This window comes from Myotis daubentonii, chromosome 3 (assembly GCF_963259705.1).
Source record: "Myotis daubentonii chromosome 3, mMyoDau2.1, whole genome shotgun sequence".
In the NCBI taxonomy this organism is placed as follows: Eukaryota; Metazoa; Chordata; class Mammalia; order Chiroptera; family Vespertilionidae; genus Myotis; species Myotis daubentonii.
The window spans coordinates 140,809,265-140,832,515 of record NC_081842.1 but is presented as its reverse complement, the minus strand read 5'-3'; the positions used below and the strand labels follow the sequence as shown (position 1 = coordinate 140,832,515).

Here is a 23,251-nt window from a genome sequence, read left to right as displayed (position 1 = left end):
CAGCCAGGAAGAACACTCAGAAGAATACTCACTCCAGAGCTCCCCACAGGGCTGGCTGAGGCTTTGTCAGATCTGATTCACAGGTGGACTTCTCCCTCTGTACAATCCTGCTTCCTTCCCCCTTCGTTTCACAGGTGCTGACCCCTAATAAATTTCTAGCTCCTCAAATTCTGCTTCAGCATCTGCTTAGAGAACCCAACTTGACATATCTACCGTAGGTTGCTCAGTTCAGCTATTGCCCCTCAATCTTTCATCAATTTTCCCCTCTCTACTGATTCATTCCCATCATCCCATAAACATACAATTGTATCTTCCTTCTTAAACACCAGACTCCTTTTGAGCTAACTGCCCCATTTCTCTGCTCCCCTGAACACCAACATTTCTGAAAAGATCATCAGAATCCATTCCTTGCCTGTCTCTCTATATCCCCACTCCTGGCACCGCCATACTCACCACCCCACAGAAATAGCTGTTGTCACTTATATATAATTCATCATTGTTATTTCAGATGGCCAATTCTCAGTTCTCTTCTCACCTGACCTTTTAGCAGCTTCTGACCCAGTTAACCATCCTCTACCTCTTAGACACTTGTTCATTTGGCTTCTGAAACACAACAGTTCACTTGATTTTCCTCCCACTTCACTGGCTACAGCTGCTCCTTATCTCCTTTGCTGGCTCCTCTTCCTCTCCTGAACCTCTAAACATTGAAGAGCACCAAGGTACAACCTTGAACCTCTCCTCATCTATACCAATACTCACTGTTAGTGATGTCATCCGGCCCAGGGTTTTAGAGACCATCTACATGTTGACAACTGCTAAATTTATATCTTGAGCTAGAGCGTCTTCCTCTGAATGCCAGACTCTTGCATCCAGCTGCCTATTCTGAGTCTCCATTTAGATGCTAACCGGAATCTCAGACATTACATATTTAAACAAAACAGCTGATCCCCTTCTTCATCACACACTCCCCCTGCCCCCTCAACACCCCCCCTCCCATGTCCTTCCAACTCCTAAGGTCTTCCTCATCTCAGAAAATAGCTACTTGGTTCTTCTGATTATTGAACCCCAAATCCAAAGTCATCATTAATTTCTCTCTCATATACCCCATATTCAATACTTTACAGAATTCTTCAGAATATATCCAGTCTTTCTTCACAGCTCTCATTTACTTAAGATCTCTTTTCACATGTCATCTATTAACAAGATCTTCCTTAGTCCTGCTCTCTAGCTCCCTAGGGCTGAGCAGAAAGTAGGTGCAGAAAGTGGAGTGGGAAATGGTATAAAATAAATTAATAAATTTTATATTAATACTAGAGGCCCGGTGCACAAAAATTTGTGCACTCGGGGGGGATGGGGGGTCCCTCAGCCTGGCCTGTGCCCTCTTGCAGTCTGGGACCCCTCAGGGGATGACCACCTGCTGGCTTGGGCCCGCTCCCCAGGGGATTGGGTCTAAGATGGCAATCAGACATCCCTCTGGCAGCCCGGCAGCCCTCGGGGGATGTCCACTTGCCAGCGGGGAGCAGGCCTAAACTGCAATCGGACATCCTTAGCACTGCTGAGGAGGCAGGAGAGGCTCCTACCACCACCACTGTACTGGCAGCCATCAGCCTGGCTTGTGGCTGAGCAGAGCTCCTCCCATGTGAGAGCACCCTGACCACCAGAGGGCAGCTTCTGCATTGAGTGTCTGCACCCTGGTGGTCAGTGTGTGTCATAGTGACCAGTCATTCCCAGTCCTTCTGCTGTTAGGGTCAGTTTCCATATTACCCGTTTACTATATAGGATAGAGGCCTGGTGCACGGGTGGGGGCTGGCTGGTTTGCCCTGAAGGGTGTCCTGGATCAGGGTGGGGGCCTCGCTTGGGTGCCTGGCCAGCCTGGATGAGGGGATGATGGCTGTTTGCAGCTGGTCACACCCCCTTCAGGGTGGAGGTCCCCACTGGGGTGCCTGGCCAGTCTGGGTGAGGGGCTGAGGGCTGTTTTCAGGCTGGTGGACGACTAAAGCTCCCAGCCTCTCCTTTTTTCTTTCTTTTTTTTATTCTGGGATTAATTTACCTTCTATAGCTGTCACTGGAGCTGAGAGCAGGCTCCAGCTCTGAGGCTGTTGCCGGCTGAAAGCAGGTACCTGGGTTTGTTTAGATTCTATAATTGAAACTCTGTTGCCATCACTGGCCGCTCTAAACTCTGAGGCCGCACTGGCTGAAAGCAGGTTTCTGGGATTTGTTTAGGTTCTATAATTGCAACATTGTTTCATCCGGAGCTCAGAGCTGAGCTGCGGCAGGCGGGGAACGTTGACTTCCTCCATCACTGGAGTAAGCAAGCCTCATGTTCATGTTCGCTTCAGCTGCCTGGCTGCCGGCCACCATCTTGGCTGGCAGTTAATTTGCATATCTCGCTGATTAGCCAATGGGAAGGGTAGCGAAGTTATGGTTAATTACCATGTTTCTCTATTATTAGATAGGATATATTACAATTAATAGATGAATGAATGAAACACAATGGGAAGGGAATAGTGATGGTATTGAGGAAGGAGAAGCACTTGAGCATAGAGCTAAATGATGTGAAGGCAATAAATCATCTGAAATTTCTGAGGGAAAAGCAGTCCTAGCAGAAAAAAGTGAGTGTAGGAATGAGCTTGGCTTTATGTAGAAACACGAAGGAAGGTTGTTTGACTGAAACAGCCAACTGTGTTGGAGAGGTGAGACCAAGACTGTCAGCAACTGAATTACTTTGAATTTTATTCCAAGTGTGATGGGAAGCCACGGGCGAGCTTTAAGCAAGAAGACTACCCAATCTGATTAAAACCACACCCTGGTTGCTATGTGACTAGGAGGTGATGGGGTGACAATGTGGATGCCACCTGCCCAATGTGTGGCAGGCTGTGTGGAAATCCACGCAAACGAAGAGAAAGGACGGGATTTGAATGGCATCAGTGGAGTGGGAAATGATATAAAATCTGAGGTTGGAATGACAGGTTTTGCTTATGTTTGTGGTAGGGACATAAAAGGAAGAGAAGAGTCCAAAGAAATGTCTACTTTGGCGCCGCAATCCGGAGTCCATTCAGGCACATTTATTTTTGTATTTGGATGTATCATATTCCTGTTAAGTCCACTGCCTAAAAGGATCCTTTGGGCAGCCAGCGGCTTAGTTGTTGGGGAAGGTGAAGGGAGTCACATACAGAAAGGAAGAATATCTGAGGGAGAGCGATACTGCGCTCAGCTTTTGAAATGTTGGGCTGAAAAGATCTGGGGAGGTGGCCTGGGCAATGCCTCTTTTCCTCTATTATCATCGACACCCGATCCCCCCTACAATTGCAGGTCTGGAAACCTACTCGTCTCCGTGACGTGAACTTCCAACGCGACCGGATCGTCCTCCCTACCGCGCACCTCGCAGGCGGCGGGGTCCCCGGAGACATAGCGGAATCGGGAGCCGTTCCCAGCTAGAACGCTGAGACCTCACCGGGAGCGCTTGTTTCGCGATTCCCCTCCATTCCTGGGAATACTGTAGACAGCAACGCCCCGGTTTGCAAACTTCTCTCCCGCCCGCGGCCCGCCTGGCCCGTGGCCACGCCTCCTCCCCCCTTCCCGGCCCGTGGCCACGCCTCCTTCCCGCGACCCCTCCCCCTGTCCCCCCACAACATGCCTGGAAACGAAACCCACGCAGTCCCCTAGCGCCCCTCTGCCCAGCGCCGGCCGGCCGCCTCCTGCCGGCCGCACGCAGCCCCGCGCGAGACCGGAGCGCGCGCGCCTCCCCGCGCGGCCCGACGACCCCTCGCGGCCCCGCTCTGCCCGCCACCCGGTTTCCCGCGGAGGAGCCGCCGGCCCCGCCCCCCGTGCGCGCGCGCCAGCCCCGGCCCGCGGCCTGATTGGCCGCCGCATTCCCGCTTTCTTGCCCGAACCGCCATTTTGAAAATCTTGTTGATTCTGGGGAGCAGGGAGCGCGGCGCGAGCGTCACGCCAGACAGCGTCCCGCGCGTCCTCCCCTCCGCGCCCGCCACCGCCTCCCAGAGCGCCCTTGTGCCCACGCGCGCCCGGTCCGCGGCGGCCGCGACCCGCGGTGAGGGCTGCACCGGGGCGGGGGGGCGAGAGGGCGCCGTGGGGCCCGCCCGTCCGCCGCGGCCTTTCGGACAGCGGCCTGGGGCGGGGGAGGGGACGCGGCGCGGCCGGGGGCGGGGGGGCGGGGGAGGAGCGGCTCTCCCCGCGGTTCCCGCCTCGGGGGTTCCCGGCCCGCGGGCGGAGTGGGAGGGACGTCCCGGGGGAGGGATCACCGCGGTCCCGGCGCCCGGAGGGGGCAACTTGGAGGGCGGGCGTCCCGCGGCCCCCGCTCCCCGGGCGGTGAGGGTAAGGGGGTTGGGGCCGCCCGGCCTTCCCGCCGCGGGCGAGGAGACCGAGACGCCGGCGTCCTCCCGCCCGCAGGCCGACAGCATGTCCTCCTCGGGCCCCGCGGCGGAGGGAGAGGGAACCCCCGACCCGCCCGCGTCGGAGAAGGAGCCCGAAATTCCCGGCCCGAAAGAGGAAAGTGAGGAAGAGGAGGAGGAGGACGAAGACGAGGAGGAGGACGAGGACGAGGAGGAAGAGAAAGGTGAGCGGCGGGTTTTCCAGGAAGCGGGTTTCTTGCTCTTTTGCGCGTGGAGGCAGTCACTCGGTTGGAGTGTTCGGCAGAATGCGAAATGCCTCCGGTTTTGTGTGGAGCAGCGTCAGGGAATTCGCTTGGCGAATCCCGGTGTTTGAAAGACAAATGGTCAGTGTTGTTAGCGCCGCCGACTCCTCAGCATCCGAGAGCTTCCGTCGCGCGTCTGTCCCCTGACGGGAAGTTGGCAGGTTTCAGATCCGCTTTGAAAGCTCCCGGCCTTGGACGTTTATAAGATGATGTCTCGTGTTAACCTTTTGCCTTTGGAGGTTATTGTCGAGTCTTTCAGGAGACGGCGCGCTGAGCTGAAGGTTCGTCCTGGACATAGTGAACTTGTTGGCTGAGTTTCCGCGGAGGCCTCGGCGAGGTCCTTCGCGGGGCAGCACTGGTGACGGAGAAAGTGGCCACGGGCGAAAGCAGTGAGCTGTGAACGAAAGTAGACCAGGGGCCCGGTGCTGTCCGCTGTCTGCGTTTCGTGTTGAGGGAGAACACCGTTAACCCTGCGACGGGAGGCACGATCCCGGAGAACTTAGGGAGCTGAGGGAGGCGCTGCAGCCGCGCATCCCGAGCAGAGGAGGAGCGCCTCTTGGAAGCGCGCCCGGGAAATGCCCGGCCGCCGAGGGATCCGTGCTGGAGATCTCGGCGTTCGCAGACGGGGTTAGCCCGGTCCGGGTTTAGTGGGCGGCTACCGCGCGGCCACCCTGCGGGAGACAGGCAGGCGAAGTGTTGAAAAAGCAGGCTTAACTGCTCATTTCTGTGAAGCCAAGACCAGTCAGTCCGCGTTCAGCATTTTATAAATACAGTCCGGGTGGAGATTACACAGAATGGTCTGCCTTTTGTTTGTTTAAAGGGGTCAGTGCTCTACGAAGGGAGCATGTCCGCATTTAAGTGCAAAAATGCTTAGAAAAAAAACGTTATTTTGTTAACTACCCATAGTACCATAACAGAATTGGCTGTAATTTCTACTGGTCCAAGATTTTTCCTCAACACTTTTTTCTCCAATTTTGTTGTTTTTAGTGTATATATTATTGATTTCAGAGAGGAAGGGAAAGGGGGAGAGAGAGATTTGAAACATCAGTGATGAAAGAGACTCATTGATAGGCTGCCTCCTGCACACCCCCAACTGGAGATGGAGCCTGCCACCCGGGCATGTACCCTTGGCCAGAATCAAACCCGGAACCCTTCAGTCCGCAGGCCAATGCTCTGAGCCAAACCAGCTAGGGCTTGTTTTTAGTCTCTTTTAAAGACAGGGTTTGGGTGCTACAGAGATCATGAATTTCAACATGAAATTTTTAAACTATATATTCCCAAGTAGTTCTGATGTATTATTCCTCATTTTAGGTGTTAATGGAACAACTAAAATTGCAGACGTCTTTATACTACTTAGTCCTGAAAATTTAAGTATACTATTGAGGCATAAAAAAAGCAAGGCAATGAAGTCTGTACCAAATAAGGGATTAATTGACTTTTAGCAATAGTTTTCTTGGCAGGGCTTGGGGGGATGCCTAGTAAAAGATGACTCCTAGATTTCTGTCTTTGGCAGCTGGATGGATAATGTTACCATTTTCTGAAAAATACAATTCATGAAGGTGATTGAGTTTGGAGATGATTATGACCTGTTTTGGATACATTCAGTTAGGTGCCTATAGGACATGAAGTAGAGCTATCCAGTGGCAGCCCTGTTGAAGCTGGGGAAAAACTCTGGACTTGAGATAGACCAGGAAAATTATTAGCTTATACATGGCAAGTAACTCAAACCTAATGGTTTAAGTCACTCAAAGAAAGGAAGTGGGGTGATAACAGGGGTTGCTTTTTGAGTGCTTTTCTGTATACCATCGCCAGAATTTACCTGCTGGAATCCCTTTTCCTAATTCTTTCTGTGCAGATCCTTTTTATTTTTTAAAATCTTTATTGTTGAAAGTATTACATATGTCCCCTTTTCCCCCCATTGACCCCTTCTAGCCGCCCCCCCCCCCCGCTTTTACCACACTATTGCCTGTGTCCATGGGTTATGCATACATGCATACAAGTTCTTGTTGATCTCTTCCCACCCCCCACCCCCAACTTTCCTCTGAGATTTGACAGTCATTCCATGCTTCTATGTGCAAAATCCTTACATCTCCAAATCTTAACTGTCCTTCAAAGCCAGTTCCAATGTTTTGATCCTCATTGGATTCCTAATCCAAAGATAATTACTCTTTCCTCAACTCTTAGAACTCTGTCTTTATTAAAAGTGTTCTGTCATCATCTACTTTTGAGTATGATATTTGTGTCTCATTATCTCTTCTCCCCCTTCCTCTCTCCCCCAAACATGATCTTCTAAAAGATAGTATCAAAGTCATGTACTCAACCCTCGTAGCTAATGCAGCTTTGCACAAAATAAGCATTCAGTTCAATGATTGGAAGGATCTTCAACGTTATAGTATGGGTCCTCTTATTTATCTGACTTTATCTCAGTCAGTAGGTAAGTGGTTTTAGAAAAGCCGGCTTAGTGTTTTAAGTTTTAAAGTATATGTTCTATATTGCCTTTATTTTAAAAAAGGCAGTCTGGACTAAACAGAATTTAACATTTTGGGATGATTTATGATCATAATTATGAACATCATTTATTAAACCACAAAGTAATGCCCTCCCACTTGATTGCAGTAAATGTAAACTTGTAGAATTTTACCCTATCTATAGTAACTCCAGGCTGCTTTGTCTTAAGGTCCTTTGTTTTCTTTTCTGTCAGTCAACTAAATTGTTGCTTTTCTGTATATCTTTTCAGTTCTTATAATCTTGTCTAAACTAGCTGTTTTCTGAGATATAGTAAACTGAATTTCAGTTAAGAGAATTATGTCTAATTAAAGAATAGGCTAACTGAGGATCTTGGCAATTTTTCACAGTGACTGGACTTTGGTAGCAATAGTTGTAGTTGGATATAAATTTCTTTTCTGATTTTTTAAATACTGGATCCCCTGTGAGGTTGCCAGGTAAATATAATGTTACTCAAAAAATTTGGTGTTGCTATTAACTGATCAAATATTTCCATCTCTGTTAATGTTATATTCTCAAAAATCATGTTAGGAGAAGAGTATGGTATTAGGTTTCTGTGATTATTTCCTACATATTTATATAATAAAGTTAATATATTTAAACTTGTTATTTAAGAAGTATTAAATTAATTTCTAGAAAAGAGTCTCATCGTGGAAGGCAAGAGGGAAAAGAAAAAAGTGGAGAGGTTGACAATGCAAGTCTCTTCTTTACAAAGAGAGCCATTTACAATTGCACAAGGTAAGTTTATTCTGTGTTCTTTCATTTTATGATGAAAATGCCTAAATATACAAAAATAATGATTAGCAGTGCTTAGTTTTTAGTATTTACTAAGTAGTAATATATTATTGGTATTTTTTTATTTAGTTTGCCGTATTAAAGCGAAAGTTATGTAAATTATGTTATAAAAATAATTTTCATTAAGTTTGCAAGTGTATTAACACAATGGTATTTAACTTTAATTATTATGGTATTTTTTTTCTAGGAAAGGGGCAGAAACTGTGTGAAATTGAAAGGATACATTTTTTTCTGAGTAAGAAGAAAACAGATGAACTTAGAAATCTACATAAACTACTTTATAACAGACCAGGCACAGTAAGACCTTTTTTATACCTTTAACCTAGTAGCATATTTATGTATTTAAAATACTTCACAATAGAAGCAAATTTTAGTCCTAGAAAGGACTTTTAGCAGTCAGCTAGTTCAATTTCCATACCATACAAGTGAACAAACTGAGACACATATTTTCTAAATGACTTATCACGGGATACATAGCTGGATATTAGCAATTAGGATTGCAATATCCAGGGCTCTTTCTAATGAACTTGTTTTTATGCCATTCTGAAATGTCAGATTTTGATGATTTTAATGGTTTTTTTAAAACTATACTATAAGAAATTTTTTTTTTAGTCATCCAGAATAACAGTATAATTGTATATCATTTTGAGCAAATAGCTGATAAATTAGTTGGTAACTCTTTGCCAGTTGATTTGTTAAAATCAGTGTTTCATTAACTGAGTTATTTTACTGTAGTCACCTCTTATCTGCATTGGGATATATTCCAAGACAGTGGTCGCCAACCTTTTGGACTTCACAGTCCACCAGTGGTCCATGGACCACCGGTTGGCAACTTGTTCCAAGACCCCCAGTAATGCCTGAAAACAAGGATAGTATTGGGCCTATGCATATAAACCTATGATAAAGTTTAATTTCTAAATTACGCACAGTAAGAGATTAGCCCTAAGCAATAATGAAATAGAACAATTATAACAATACCAGAGGCCCAGTGTATGAAATTCTTGCACGGGTAGGGTTCCTAGGCCTGGCCGGCGATCGGGGCCAATCGAGGCCTTCCTTTCCCCCGGCTGCAGGTGGTGGTCTGCCTTCCCCTGGCTGGGGCCTTCCTTCATTCTGCGCCGCCCCCTGGTGGTCAGCACACGTCATAGCAAGCGGTTGAACTCTCGGTCAGTCGAACTCCCGAGGGAACAATTTGGATATCAGCCTTTTATTATATAGGATAGGATCGGATACTATAATAAAAGTTACGTGAATGTGGTCTCTCAAAATATCTTATAGTAAGTACTATACAATGTTCACCTTTTCACTTAAAGGAAGCACTTTATGGCTTCTCTTTGGTATATCTGAATTGCCAGCACCGCTCCTCTTGTGCTTTGGGGCCATCCTATATAATAAAAGATTAATATGCAATTCAACTGAAGGGTGGAAACCACCAGTTGTTGTGAAGTGCACTGACCACCAGGGGGCAGACGCTCAACACAGGAGCTGCCCCCTGGTGGTCAGTGCACACCCACAGTGGGAGCGCCGGTCATCCAGAAGCTGGGCTCAGCAGCAGTTGCAGGAGCGGCCCTAAACTGGCAGGCGGACATCTGCCAAGGGGTTCCAGACTGTGAGAGGGCACAGGCCGGGCTGAGGGGACCTCTCCCCTAACTCCCCCTCGAATGTCATGCACTGGGCCTCTAGTTAATAAATAAGGATTACTTGAATGCAAGCACTGAGATAGCACCACCGTCCATTTGAGCCAACTACTAAGTGACTGATAGGCAGGGAGCATATACAGTAATCCTCCCTTATCCACGGTTTCCCTTTTTATTTTTATTTTTTTGGTCTGTATGGATTCCTTTTTTTATTTGTCCAAACATATATATACGTATATTTTTTTTTTATTGTCTGAAGTTTTACATATGTCTCCCTTTTCCCCAATTGACCCCCCACAGCCATTCCCACCCAGGGCAAGCCCCCACCGCCCCAGTATCTGTGTCCAGATGTTATGCTAATATGCATGTATATAAGTCCTTTGGTTGCTCTCTAACCCCCCCCCCCCCCCCCCGCCATTTGTCTCTGGATCTGTTCTTGTTCATCAAATTATGTTGATCATTATATCCCACATATGAGTGAGATCATGTGATATTTATCTTTCTCTGACTGGCTTATTTTGCTTAGCATAATGCTCTCCAGTTCCATCCGTGCTGTTGCAAATGGTAAAAGTTGCTTCTTTTTTATAACTCCATTGTGTAGATGTACCATTGTTTTTTAATTCACTCATCTGCTGATGGGCACTTAGGCTGTTTCCAAATCTTAGCTATTGTAAATTGTGCTGCTGTAAACATAGGGGTGCATATATCCTTTCTAATTGGTATTTCTGATTTCTTGGGATATATTCCTAGAAGTGGGATTACTGGGTCAAATGGAGTTCCATTTTAAACCTTTTGAGTAAACTCCATACTGTCTTCCACAGTGGCTGCACCAGTCTGCATTCCCACCAGCAGTGTATGGAAGTTCCTTTTTCTCCGCATCCTTGCCAGCACTTGTCATTTGTTGATTTGTTGATGATCGCCATTCTGATAGATGTGAGATGGTATCTTGTTGTTTTGATTTGCATCTCTCAGATGATTAGTGACTTTGAGCATGTTTTCATATGTCTCTTGGCCTTCTTTATGTCCTCGTTCGAAAAGTGTCTATTGAGATCCTCTGCCCATTTTTTTATTGGATCGTTTATCTTCCTTTTTTAAAGTAGTATGAGTTCTCTGTAAATTTCGGAGATTAAACCTTTATTGGAGATAACATTGGCAAATATGTTCTCCCATGCAGTGGGCTTTCTTGTTTTATTGATGGTTTCTTTTGCTGTGCAGAAGCTTTTTATTTTGATGTAGTCCCATTTGTTTATTTTCTCCTTAATCTCCATTGCCCTAGGAGCTGTGTCTGTAAAGATATTGCTATGACATATGTTTGCTATTTTGCTGACTATGGAGTCTTTTAGGATTTTTATGGTTTCCCATCTTACATTTAAGTCCTTTAGCCATTTTGAGTTTGTTTTTGTGTATGGTGTAAGTTGGCAATCTAGTTTCAGTGTTTTGCATGTATCTGACCAAATTTTCTAGCACCATTTATTGAAGATACTGTCTTGACTCCATTGTATGCTCTTGTCTCCTTTGTCAAATATTAATTGAGCATAATGGCTTGGGTCGATTTCTGGGTTCTCTGTTCTGTTCCATTGGTCTATATGTCTGTTCTTGTGCCAATACCAGGCAGTTTTGAGAACTGTGGCTTTGTAATACAGCTTGATATCTGGTATTGTGATCCCTCCAACTTCGTTCTTCTTTCTCAGGATTGCTGTGGCTATTCGGGGTCTTTTTTATTCCAGATGAATTTTTGGAGAGTTTGTTCTAGATCTTTGAAATAAGCCGTTGGTATTTTAATGGGGTTTGCATTGAATCTATAGAATGCTTTGGGTAGTATGGACATTTTAATGATGTTTATTCTACCAATCCATGAACATGGTATGTTCTTCCATTTGTTTATATCTTCCTCTATTTCTTTTTTCAATATCCTGTAGTTTTCCGAGTACATGTTTTTTACCTCCTTAGTTAAGTTTATTCCTACGTATCTTAATTTTTTTGGTGCAATGGTAAATGAGATTGGTTTTTTTTGTTTCTCTTTCTGTGAGTTCATTATTGTTGTATAAAAAGGCCATAGATTTCTGGGTGTTAATTTTGTATCCTGCTACATTGCCGAATTCATTTATTAGGTCTAGTAGTTTTTTGATGGAGTCTTTGGGGTTTTCTATGTATAGTATCATGTCATCTGTGAATAAGGACAGTTTTACTTCTTCTTTCCCAATTTAGATGCCTTTTATTTCTTCTTCTTATCTGATCGCTATGGGTAGCACTTCCAGTACTATATCGAACAGGAGTGGTGAAAGTGAGCGTCCCTGTCTTGTTCCTGTTCTCAGGGGAAATGAGTTTAGTTTCTGCCCATTTAGTATGATGTTGGCTATAGGTTTGTCATATAAGGCTTTTATTATGTTGAGGTATAAAAACTTTACTGAAAGTTTTTATCAAGAAAGGGTGTTGGATTTTGTCAAATGCTTTTTCTGCATTGATTGATATGATGTGATTTTTATCTCTTAATTTGCTTATGTGATGTATCACATTTATTGATTTGCGGATATTGTACCATCCTTGCATCCCCAGAATAAATCCCACTTGGTCATGGTGTATGATCTTTCTAATGTAATGCTGAATCTGATTTGATATAATTTTGTTGAAGATTTTAGCATCTATGTTCCTCAAGGATATTGGCCTGTAGTTAGGTGGTGTCTTTATCTGTTTTGGGGATTAGGGTAATGCTGGCTTCCTCTTGAATTTTTTGGAATAGTCTGAGGAAGATAGGTTTTAGTTCTTTGATTGCTTGGTAGAACTCCCCTGTAAAGTCATCCAGACCAGGGCTTTTGTTTGCAGGAAGATTTTTGATCGATGCTTCAATTTTTTGGTAGTTATCAGCCTACTCAGGTTTTTTTATTCTTCCTGATTGAGTTTTGGGAGCTTCTATTTTTCTAAGAATATGTCCATTTCATCTAGATTCTCCAATTTGTTGGAATAGAGTTGTTCATAGTATTTTTTCATAATCATTTGTATTTCTGTGGGATCGGTTGTTACTTTACCTCTTTCATTTCTGATTTTGTTTATTTGGGTACTCTCTGTTTGCATCTTGGTGAGCCTGGCTAGAGGTTCATCAATCTTGTTTATTATCCTTTTAAAGAACCAGCTCTTGGGATCTTTTGTATTGTTTTTTTTGGGTTTTTTTGGTCTCTATGTCATTTATTTTCGCTCTGATCTTTATTATTTCCTTCTGCTTATGCTAGGCTTTTCTTGTTGCTCTCTTTCTAATTCTTTGAATTGTAGGGTTAGATAATTTATTCAGATTCTCGTTTTCAAAAAATTATGTTTGTAAACCTTTTATTATGGACCTGGAGATTATTATGCTAAGCGAAATAAGCCAGTCAAAGACAAATATCACATGATCTCACTTATATGTGAAATCTAATGAACAAAGTAAACTGATGAACAAAATAGGTCCAGAGACATGAATGCATGGAACAGGTTGATAGCTATCAGAGGGAAGGAAGTTGTGGGAGGAAAGAGAATGGCTTAACCAAAGAACTTATATGCATAGCTCATGGACACAGTAGTGTGGTGAAGGCCTGGAGTGGGGTGGGATCTGGATGGTGGGGAGTAAAGGGGGGAAAATAGGGGACATCTGAAATACTGTCAATAATAAAAATAAACTTTAATAATTATATATATAAAATAATATTTTAGTAATAAGTACCGTTTTCAATTGTGAATAAGAAATTTTGCATAAACCAGTATTGTAGGTTAGAGACATATGTGAAAATAAAGATGCTGGCTTGAATTTGTTCTTGTGTACATTACTGGGTAATAAGTAGTATTAATAATAAGAAACATTTTCAGGTTTCCTCATTAAAGAAGAATGTGGGTCAGTTCAGTGGCTTTCCATTTGAAAAAGGAAGTACCCAATATAAAAAGAAGGAAGAAATGTTGAAAAAGTAAGTTATTTTTATAAATATCATGTTTTGATCAATGTGTTGTTGTTTTTTAATATGTTTTTATTGATTTCAGAGAGGAAGGGAGAGGAGAAGAGAGAAACATCAAGGATTAGAGAGAATCATTGACCTCAGCTGCCTTCTGCACACCTCACACTGGGGGCTGAGTCCACAACCCAAGCATATGCCCTGACCAGCAATCAAACCTCCTGATTCATAGGTCAATGCTTAACCGCTGACTCACACTGGCTGGGCTGATCAATGTGCTTTAAATTTTATTTTTAAATACTTAATGTGACCACCCATATGTAGATTGCTAATTCTATGCTTTAAATGCCTAGATCTGACTTGTCAACTTAACCATTAACTTGGGATCTTCATTAGTTTTCAATAAGTAATGGCTATCAAGATTATTGAAAATGCAAAGATGTCTTTATTTCTTGGAAGAACGATATACACAGGCAAATCATTCACAGTTGAAATTTCAGAAGATCTAAAGGGAATATAGTGAAAACTTTTCTCTCCTGTTCTATTAGCTACTCTTTTCCTCCACTTATAGGTACTAAGTTGTTTTGAAGATAATCACTTTGATAGAAACAATGTCTTTCACCATAATGCAAAGAAGATGATATATTAGAGTTTTTGTTTATTAAATTCCCTGTAGTTTAAGAACTCTAATCTTCTTCCCCGGTATTGCCTATGGAGGTGGCAGCCATCTCCTACTTGGCATCCTTGGCTGTCTCCAGACCTCTCAGGAAACCAAAGATTATCAAAAAGAAGTTCATCCGGCACCAGTCAGACCAATATGTCAAAATTAAGTGTAACTGATGGAAACCCAGAGGCATTGACAATAGGATGTGCAAAAGATTCAAGGGCCAGATCTTGATGCCCAATATTGGTTATGGGAGCAACAAGAAAACAGAGCACATGCTTCCCAGTGTCTTTCAGAAGTCTTTGGTCCACAATGTCAAGGAGCTTGAAGTGCTGCTGATGTGCAACAGATCTTATAGTGCTGAAATTGCTCACAGCATCTCCTCAAAGAACGTCAAAGCCACTGTGGAAAGAGCAGCCCAGCTGGCCATCAGAGCCACCAATTCCAATGCCAAGTTGCACAGTGAAGAAAATGAATAAACAGCCCTAGCTGGCTTGGCTCAATGGATAGAGCATTAGCCTGCAGACTAAAGGGTCCCAGGTTCGATTCTGGCCAAGGGCACATGCCTGGATTGCAAGCTCGATCCCCAGTTGGGCGCGTGCAGGAGGCAGCCAATCAATGATTCTCTCTCATTGATGTTTCTCTCTTCTCCTTTCCTCTCTAAAATCAATAAATATATTTAAAGAAAATGAATAAACATTATATACATATTGTATTTGTGTTAATAAAATTATAAAATTCTGGCATTAAAAAAAGGAATTCTTTTATTATGTATTCCTTCCTTGCAACATTATAGTAGGAATGCTGAGGGGGAAATGTAATATTTAGTCACAATCAGCAGCCAGAAGAATGATCAAGTCCATGAATTTTATAGTATTGAAAACTTTTTACATTATTTTCTAATGAATTAACTTAGGTATTGTTTTACTATATTTAGAATTGGTAAATGGTGTTTTCAATTTTTATACTCTAATCTGGTTGTGTTTGTATACTAATCAAAGATTATTAGGAGTACTTCTAAGATTTAGAGAAACGTTGGCTACTTTTTAAATGTTTGTAGCCTAGCCAGTTTGGTTAGCTATTGCATTTATATTGTGGAGATGTTTATAAACTTTCCTACATAATCACCTTGGTTTCTTTTATTTTCTTTTTCAGATTTAGAAATGCCATGTTAAAAAGCATCTGTGAGGTTCTTGATTTGGAGAGATCAGGTGTAAATAGTGAACTGGTGAAGAGGATCTTGAATTTCTTAATGCATCCAAAGCCTTCTGGCAAAGTGAGGACCAATTTTTATTATTTTAGTAACAAATCAATTATTTATAGCCTCTCCTTTTAAATTATTCTTTTTAAAAATGGTGGTCCATGAAAAAAGGTAGCTAGCTTAGGTCACAATTCAATATGCAAGTGTATTTCTTGAGAAAACCAGCAAACTTCAATTTGTAGCCAGAGTTACTCTGTTGTACCTCCCATTTCGTTACACAGATATTCTAAAAACATATACTCAAAAAGTTTAGAGTAAATACAATTAATATTTACTGCTTCATCAGAGACATTTTTCAATGAAACACCTTTTCCCTCCTGCTAGTGTGTGGTTATGAGGAATATGACTAGCAGTTTGCTGCCTCTGCTTGATGAGTAAGTACTAAGATGACTGCTGTTTTACCTTGGCTTTTCCATAACCCGTGGAAGAGCTAATTAATGTCTTGGTATTATGAAAATAGTTTTAACCTGTAGGCTTCTGAAAAGTTCTCAGGAAACCCCAGGGTCCACGAACCACACTTTTGAGAAGCACTTCCTTATGTTTTATCCTTCCTTATGGAAACTAACTCTTACATTCATTTTTCTTATTTGATTCTGATTACTGCTCAATCTAATGGTATCTTAAGCTATTTTCTATGCTACCATACACTTTTAAGAAAAACACTATAAATTCATTAGTACTAATTTTGTCTCCTATAATAATCTTAATATTGTTCTTTTGTATAGCTACCTTAACTAGTCGTTAATCAGATTTTGTTTACAAAAAGGGATGATGCCATTGACACTGGGGTTTTTTGTTTGGTTTTTTTTTGAGAGAGAGAAACATCTCATTGGTTACCTCCCAGCGTGCCCCAGCTAGGGCCAAGGATCCAGCCTGCAATCAAGGTACTTGACTCTTCAGTCAAAGAGCCTCACACTCTATCCACTGAGTCAAACTGACTAGGGCAACACTGGATTTTGATTAATAGATTCAACTAATTTTAAAACTAATATAGGAAAGTTCTAAAGCATTTATTATTACTATTTTTTTAATTAAAATCTTATTTTTGGAAGTTGCATTTTCTTGATTGGTTACTTGAATGATTTAACATTCAAGTTAAATTTTTCATTTCCCTGTATAGGTTTATTCAGTACCCATTGCAATCCTCATATTACTAATTCCATATACATATTATAATCTCACTACCTGCATCTGATTCCTGAGTTGAGGAAGTAATATTTTTCTATTATACTTGAGTTCTGGATTTCAGATAGCGAGTAGTGAGAGTTTAGACAGTTATCTTTTCTCCAGACAAAGAATCAGAGAATTTATCTAAATGGATTTGTTTCCTGGTAATGGTAAGAGTTCACATAACAAGGATATCTGTATTCATTCAAGGAATTTTCTTATAGAGAACTCCTCTGACAAATAAATTTGGTTCACTAACTTAAAATTCTGGCATGACCTAGATTGGCTGCTTCCCCGTCTGCTTTTTGAAGGGTAGGTTCTTTGATCAAGTTAGAGGCTATTCTGTACATTGTAGATTACTTGAAAACACTAAGTTACATAAGTAGCCACTTTTTAAAAAATTTTGTGCAGGTGAAAGTGATCCCTAAGACTGGAAGTTCCTGGGAGAGAAGGGATCTGTGAGGGTCTGCTAGTTTCATAAAAAAATTCTGCCTAAAGTTATCACTAACATTTATACAACTATGTATCTTAAGGTTATATGGAATTTTTCTTAATGTTTCTGTTTATTGCAGAAAATAACAGACAAAAATAAAAACAAAAGATACCCATAATTTTCAGAAATAAGTAATTTTTAAAAGATAAATAAGTTTATCTTTTCAGATCCTTTTGCAGGGTTATTTATGGTTTTCAATTTTAGAAGTTAGCAAATTCTCCCCTAATAAAGCACTTAAAAGTTAAATTTGTTGTTTAATATAATACTTTTCTTCACATGATCTTTTCATTTTAAATGTGTGTGCTTTAATTGAATATCAAAGTAAGAGCAATACACTGATTTTGTGGTTCTTAATTTATCAATTAACACATTCAGTACTTACTACATATTTACAATCATGTGAGAATATAATCCTGACGTTATTGAAAGTAGAGCCCAGAGGTAATATGAATATAAACTACACAGTTCATAAATTCAGGGTGTATAAAGTGAAATTTCATTTACTTCATGGATGATTCTTCCCAGTCCTTTCATTGGAGGGTCCCCTAAAACAGGAAGCTTTTCTGACAGCAGCTGATGTTTATAGGAATGAAATACTAGTAAATTATAAGTCTGATTCAAAGTATTATCTTGATAAAGTGTAAATAACTGTTTGAGCTTAACATGGTGTGTACTTGGGCTTCTAGTCCAATGTCAGAACATAGAATGCGTATTTAAACATTTGTGAAGAGTCTCTTGCCTAGGTGTTTAGAATACAAATGAAAAGGTATTGGTAGTTCAGACAAAAAAAGATTAATTTGACACATTGTTCAAGATAAATTATTCTCTAAAGCTGAGAAGCTTGGAAATAATACCTTGAGACAAACAAGAATTGAGTTGAGAAGTAGGTCTCAGAAATAGTTGATTGACTTGGAAATACCTCATTGGTGTTTATTTTATTTTATGCAGCCATTGCCAAAATCTAAAAAAACTTCTAGCAAAGGCAACAAAAAGGAACGGAACAGTTCTGGAATGGCAAGGAAAGCAAAGCGAACCAAATGTCCTGAGATTCTGTCAGATGAATCTAGTAGTGATGAAGAGGAAAAGAAAAACAAAGAAGAGTCTTCAGAGGATGAAGATAAAGAAAGTGAAGAGGAGGTAACATTTTAGTTTTTTTTGTTTTTTCATTTCTTTTCCTGGGGAGAGTTAAATATTCCTGCTATGTAATAGGTATAGCCAGAAAATAGATTCTAGGAACCATCAGTTCCATATTAGATGCTGTAAATTCTGAAGACATGTAGTTCAGTGTAAACCTTTTCTTTCCCTTTAACAAGCTTTTAGTTTTGTTGATATGCCAGAGTGTAAAAGTTGGAAAAGAGTGAGGTTAGTATGGAACTGAATTTGAGCCTGGGCCTTGACTAGAGTAGATCAAATGGGAAGGGAAGGCACAGGGGGAGGGGTACGTATCCTGAACAGGAACACAAAGGAGCAGATTTTTTGAGAATTTTCTTCAAAGTATATTAGTATATTACGATTATCTTGAACCATTTTATTCTGTTTCACTCAAAAAACCAGGGGTTTAAGGACCACCATTTTTTTCTCAATTTGTTGGGGATTATTTAATGAGAATAATAGGATTTGAAGTTTGATTGGTGGACATGTTTTGTATCACTTAGGAATGCCTGCCATTTTCCTTTACTTATAAATCTTTGTAAATGTTGAATATTTTTAGTTTTCAAAGTGAAACTAAAGGAAGGGAAAAGGTGCTGAACCATTTAAAGGGTTAACTTTTCCCTTTCCTTTTTGTGTCTCTTCAGTCAAGTAGATGGGAAATAGGAAGTGATTTTCTATTGTTAATAGTCTTTTTGTAGACTCTTCACTGGTCAGAACTAACTTGCTCTATAAGTTGGGTAATGTACTTGGTCTTAGTTAGGATTTGATTAATGTGGCTTGACATTTTGGGCCAAAATGATTCTTCATTGTAGAGGACTGTCTTGTGTATTATAGAACATTTGACCACTAGGTGCCAGTAGCACACTTCCCCAATGTCCAGCTATGAAAACCAAAAATGTCTCCAGACTTTGGTTTGGGGACAAACAAGTGTCTCCTGGGGGTGCAAAATCACCTCCAGTTGGTTCTAGAGGGAGTAAAGATGTTGTGAACTCTGGTTTTATATGTGTGTATCTTGTATAAATTTGCCTTTAGGTATTTAAAATCCATGCTTGTTTTAATGTCAAATTTTATAAAGACTTCAATAAAGCTAAGTTTGAAATGTTGCATAATTGAAAGAATATTACAAAGCCAGCAGTTGTTTGATAAATATTTTTATATATAAAAGGCTAAGTTGACTCATGCATGCGTGATACATATAAAACTCTCGCACCAGTCGCATGTGTGTGTGTTGTTCTGTCATTGTTGATGGTGAATTTGGTTGACGCTTCTATTATAGAGAAAGGGCAAATAGCGATATTAAACTGTTTCTTCTAATTAATTTCCTTTCAATGTGCACGAATCCATGCCCCGGGACACTAGTCTTAATATTTTTTTGGTGTAAAGCAAGATGAATAATCTGAGCATTAAGGTTTTTTATAATTGATTTTAGGAAAATATGGGAGAAAAATGTTTGTTTATATGTGAATATGCAATAATGCCAATTTTGCAGTAATAGTGTTATTCCTCATTCAACAAATTTTTGGTTATCTACTGTGTGTATTCACTGTGCTTCCCCTAAAACCTTTTTAAAGGCAGAGTTGTCATAGACTATACACATCTGATTTTTTTTGTAGAGGCACTATGATTATGAACATGGGCTTTGGAAACTATCTGGGTTCAAATCCCAGCTGTATCACTGTATGACTTTGGGCAAGTTACTTAAACTCTGTAACATCTGATTCCCTTCTGTAAAATGGGGATAATAATAGTAGCAGCCTCAAAGAGTTGTAATAAATGATTTTATATAAAGCACTTAGAGCAGTGCTTGGCACAAGTACTGTCTAAGTATTAGCTGCTATTAGTAGTAGTAGTAAGCTGACCTTTAGGATTTCTAAATCCAGTCTTCCTGTCATTACTAAAGTACAGGAAGATTGTATTTAGAAAGGTTATTAATTTTCTCATTTGCTTTCCCAATTGTTTCATTGTTTTAAGTAGAATCAGTTGAAGTCTGTGAATATAGAGTACTCCTGATTTATAACCATATTGATTACTGGATAATGATCACAAGTGAAACTAGAAACCCAGGTCAACTGATGAAAATACCTGGAGGAAAAAGGCAACCTGAAGAATGCTTTTATGGACATTAAATATGTAAAGTTACACAATATAAAAGTTGTATCATTATGCCTATTTTCTGCTTCAGTTTTTCTGCTTGGTCTGATACAAGCAGACTTCATGAAATACAATGCCAACAAAACCTGGATTGAGATATGATGGGGCTAAATCTAATAAGCATAGAATTCTTTATTGCTCTAAAGACTTTCAAATTTAGGGCTATCTCCTCAAAAACTTTACTGCTGATTCCATTTCTATGAAAAGTTCTGATTGCTTTGCAAGGTAAGTGCTAGCAGGAGGAACAATATTTCTGTGATAAATGGTTTTCTTTATTCCATTTTTTGATGACTTGGTTAAGGGCAACCTTGTCAGAGACTTCATAAATGGAGGTATTTTTGGTCAGTACCATGAAAGGAAGGACCTCTTTTCTAAGAGGCCATAAAGAAGAGTTTCAGTTGATTGGAAAAATGGTTGATTGCCTATAAATGGAATTTTTTGCAGATTTTTTTCATAGAAAATTACTAAGTTAATATTACTTACTCTGTTTATTTTCTGGAGTGAGTTTTTCATAAATAAAGGCTTCTCCTTACTAAGATCAGTTGCATGTTCTATTTTAGATTCTTGGAGTAAATTATGAAGGTTAATTTGTTGGGTTTTTTAAATCCTCATCTGAGGATACATTTTCTCATTTTTTTAAAAGACTTTTCATTGATTTCTAGAGAGGGAGGGAGGGAAGGAGAAAGAGAAACATTGATGTGACAGTGGAACATCGATCGGCTGTCTCCTGCATGCTCCTTACTTAGGGATCAAGCCCACAATTCGAGTATGTGCCCTGACTGGAAATTGAACCAGCAGCCTTTCAGTGCGTGGTGTGATGCTCCACTAACTAAGCCTCACTGACTAGGGCTGTTCTTGTTTTTTTAAAAGTCTTTTATAAGAAAATATGTCACATTAGCATGTTAGCTAGTAATTGGTAAGACATTGTGTTCAAGGTTCTCTATACCTGTACCTCTGTTTCTATGATATTCAGTGAGTGGTTCACAACAGTTTTTAATTCTCTGTTTCTTTGGAATTAACTCAAATAAGGTGCTCTTTCTCAGAATGACTTGGATAATTATATATATAAAAGGCTAATACAGGCAGTCCTCGGGTTATGTCAGACTTGATGTACGTCCTTTTGTGGTTACATCACCATCTCCCATTTATAGTATTTATTTTAAAAAAAAAAGTTCCGTCATTTCGACGTATATACATATGTGCTTTATGTTTTTTATTTATTTACCACAAATAAAGGTCAGGAATTGTTACATTTCTTTAAAATTTTTTTACTGTTTCACTTCATTATTGCTGTGTATGTGCTCCATGTGAGTGATGTAGGTGCTTATGTAGGTGGGTTCCAACTTAGGGCGAAAATCGCATTACGTTGCACAGTAGGAACAGGAACCCGAGGACCTACTAGATGCTAAGTGTCCGTCCTACCAGTCACTATGACATGCATTGACCACCAGGGGGGGCAGACGCTCAACACAGAGAAACGGCATTGTGGACCTGGCGCCCACAAAGCAACACTCGGCTTCCCCCATGTGGGACCCAGGCCCCGCCACCACCTGGAGCAACACCCCACCAAATCACAGCCAATGCTGCCGAGATCCCATGGCACAAAATGCGGTCCACAGCCCAGCCCAGAAACAGTGGCAGTGGGCGCCAGGTAATGATGTCATGTAGCAACGCCCAGCTTTCTCTCCCTAGTGACTAGCTTCCTTGGAGTTTCTTCAGCCCAGGAACAAGACTTGCTTTAAAGCCAGGTGGAAACATTTTACACTTTAACCAAATGTCTGTGAAGTGTTTTCCCGTACCTTATCTCATTTGATCTTCATAGAATTCCTGGAGTAGGTAGATAGGAGACTTGGTAGAATCCTATTTTCTTTTCATTAGCTGGAAAATGGAGATTTAGAAAGCTTAGAAACTTGACCCGACTGAAACAAAGTAAGAAATGGTGGACCTTGAAAACGACTTCAGGTTTTCTCACTGCACAGAATATAGTCCAACACTGCTACAATTAAATATTTTACCCTTTGTTCTCCCTTGTGATCTATAATAATAATCTGCTTTGTGTTGATATTTACTGCTGTGTTGCTGACGATTACCTGAAAGAGAAGTTGGGATGCTTCACCACTGGGCTGGGCTGGAAAAAGTTTAGCTACTAGTAAATCAAAAAGCAGATCTAATTAAGCAAGTTTATTGTGTGTGTGTGTGTGTGTGTGTGTGTGTGTGTGAGTGTATATAAAAGGCTAAGTTGACTTGCACATGGACAATACATATAAAGCTCTCGCTGGCGCCAATCGCACACGTCTGTCTTGATCTGTCGTCGATTGTGAATTTGGTTGACACTCCTATTATAGAGAAAGGGTGAAAAGCAATATTAAAATATTCTAACTAATTTCCTTTCATTGTGCACAAATTCATGCACCAGGCCTCTAGCTGTTTTATAAAAGCTGTTTTAAACTTTTTTATCATCTCAGCTCTGGGCCATTTGCAGAAGAGCAGTTTGGAAGCAGGAAGAAACTGGTAGATGAAGTTTCTTTTAAATGAGAGAATAGAAAAATGACAGGTTTAGTTTTTTTTTGTTTTTTGTTTTTCCTGTAAACTTACTCTGAAAATGATCTGGTTCCCATATTGGATTAGCATCTTTAGGGAAATTCTGCTAAAGTGAACCAGTGAGATTAAATCATATTCGGGCAGGCCTTTCACAGATATTAGGTGTTAGGCACAGAGAAATCACTGGAGAATACAGAGAAAAGGGAGAAGCAGTGCTTTCCAGATTGGAGAAAATGAGTATTATAAATTTTTTAGACCCTTAAAGACATACTTAACTCCCCCCCCCCCCCCATTTTATCTATTACTTCTGTAGT

General features: G+C 40.8%; 1 protein-coding gene and 1 pseudogene across 3 annotated transcripts in view; both read left to right on the top strand.

Moving 5' to 3' along the window:
- The first annotated feature begins 3,892 nt into the window (after nt 1-3,892).
- The window catches only part of DEK (DEK proto-oncogene), a 34,671-nt gene continuing 15,312 nt past the window's right edge, over nt 3,893-23,251 (top strand). For 2 of the 3 annotated variants that reach the window (XM_059688737.1, XM_059688734.1), the window contains exons 1-7: nt 3,893-4,051; nt 4,411-4,576; nt 7,796-7,897; nt 8,142-8,251; nt 13,429-13,523; nt 15,328-15,448; nt 18,042-18,230. In XM_059688737.1, coding sequence (XP_059544720.1) covers nt 4,420-4,576; nt 7,796-7,897; nt 8,142-8,251; nt 13,429-13,523; nt 15,328-15,448; nt 18,042-18,230 — 774 coding nt within the window. In that variant the 5' untranslated portion in view covers nt 3,893-4,051; nt 4,411-4,419. Of the gene's footprint in view, nt 4,052-4,230; nt 4,577-7,795; nt 7,898-8,141; nt 8,252-13,428; nt 13,524-15,327; nt 15,449-18,041; nt 18,231-23,251 lie in introns of those variants that run through there. The other variant, XM_059688735.1, reaches the window with a different exon arrangement.
- Nucleotides 13,624-14,655, top strand: LOC132229422 (large ribosomal subunit protein eL32-like; annotated as a pseudogene).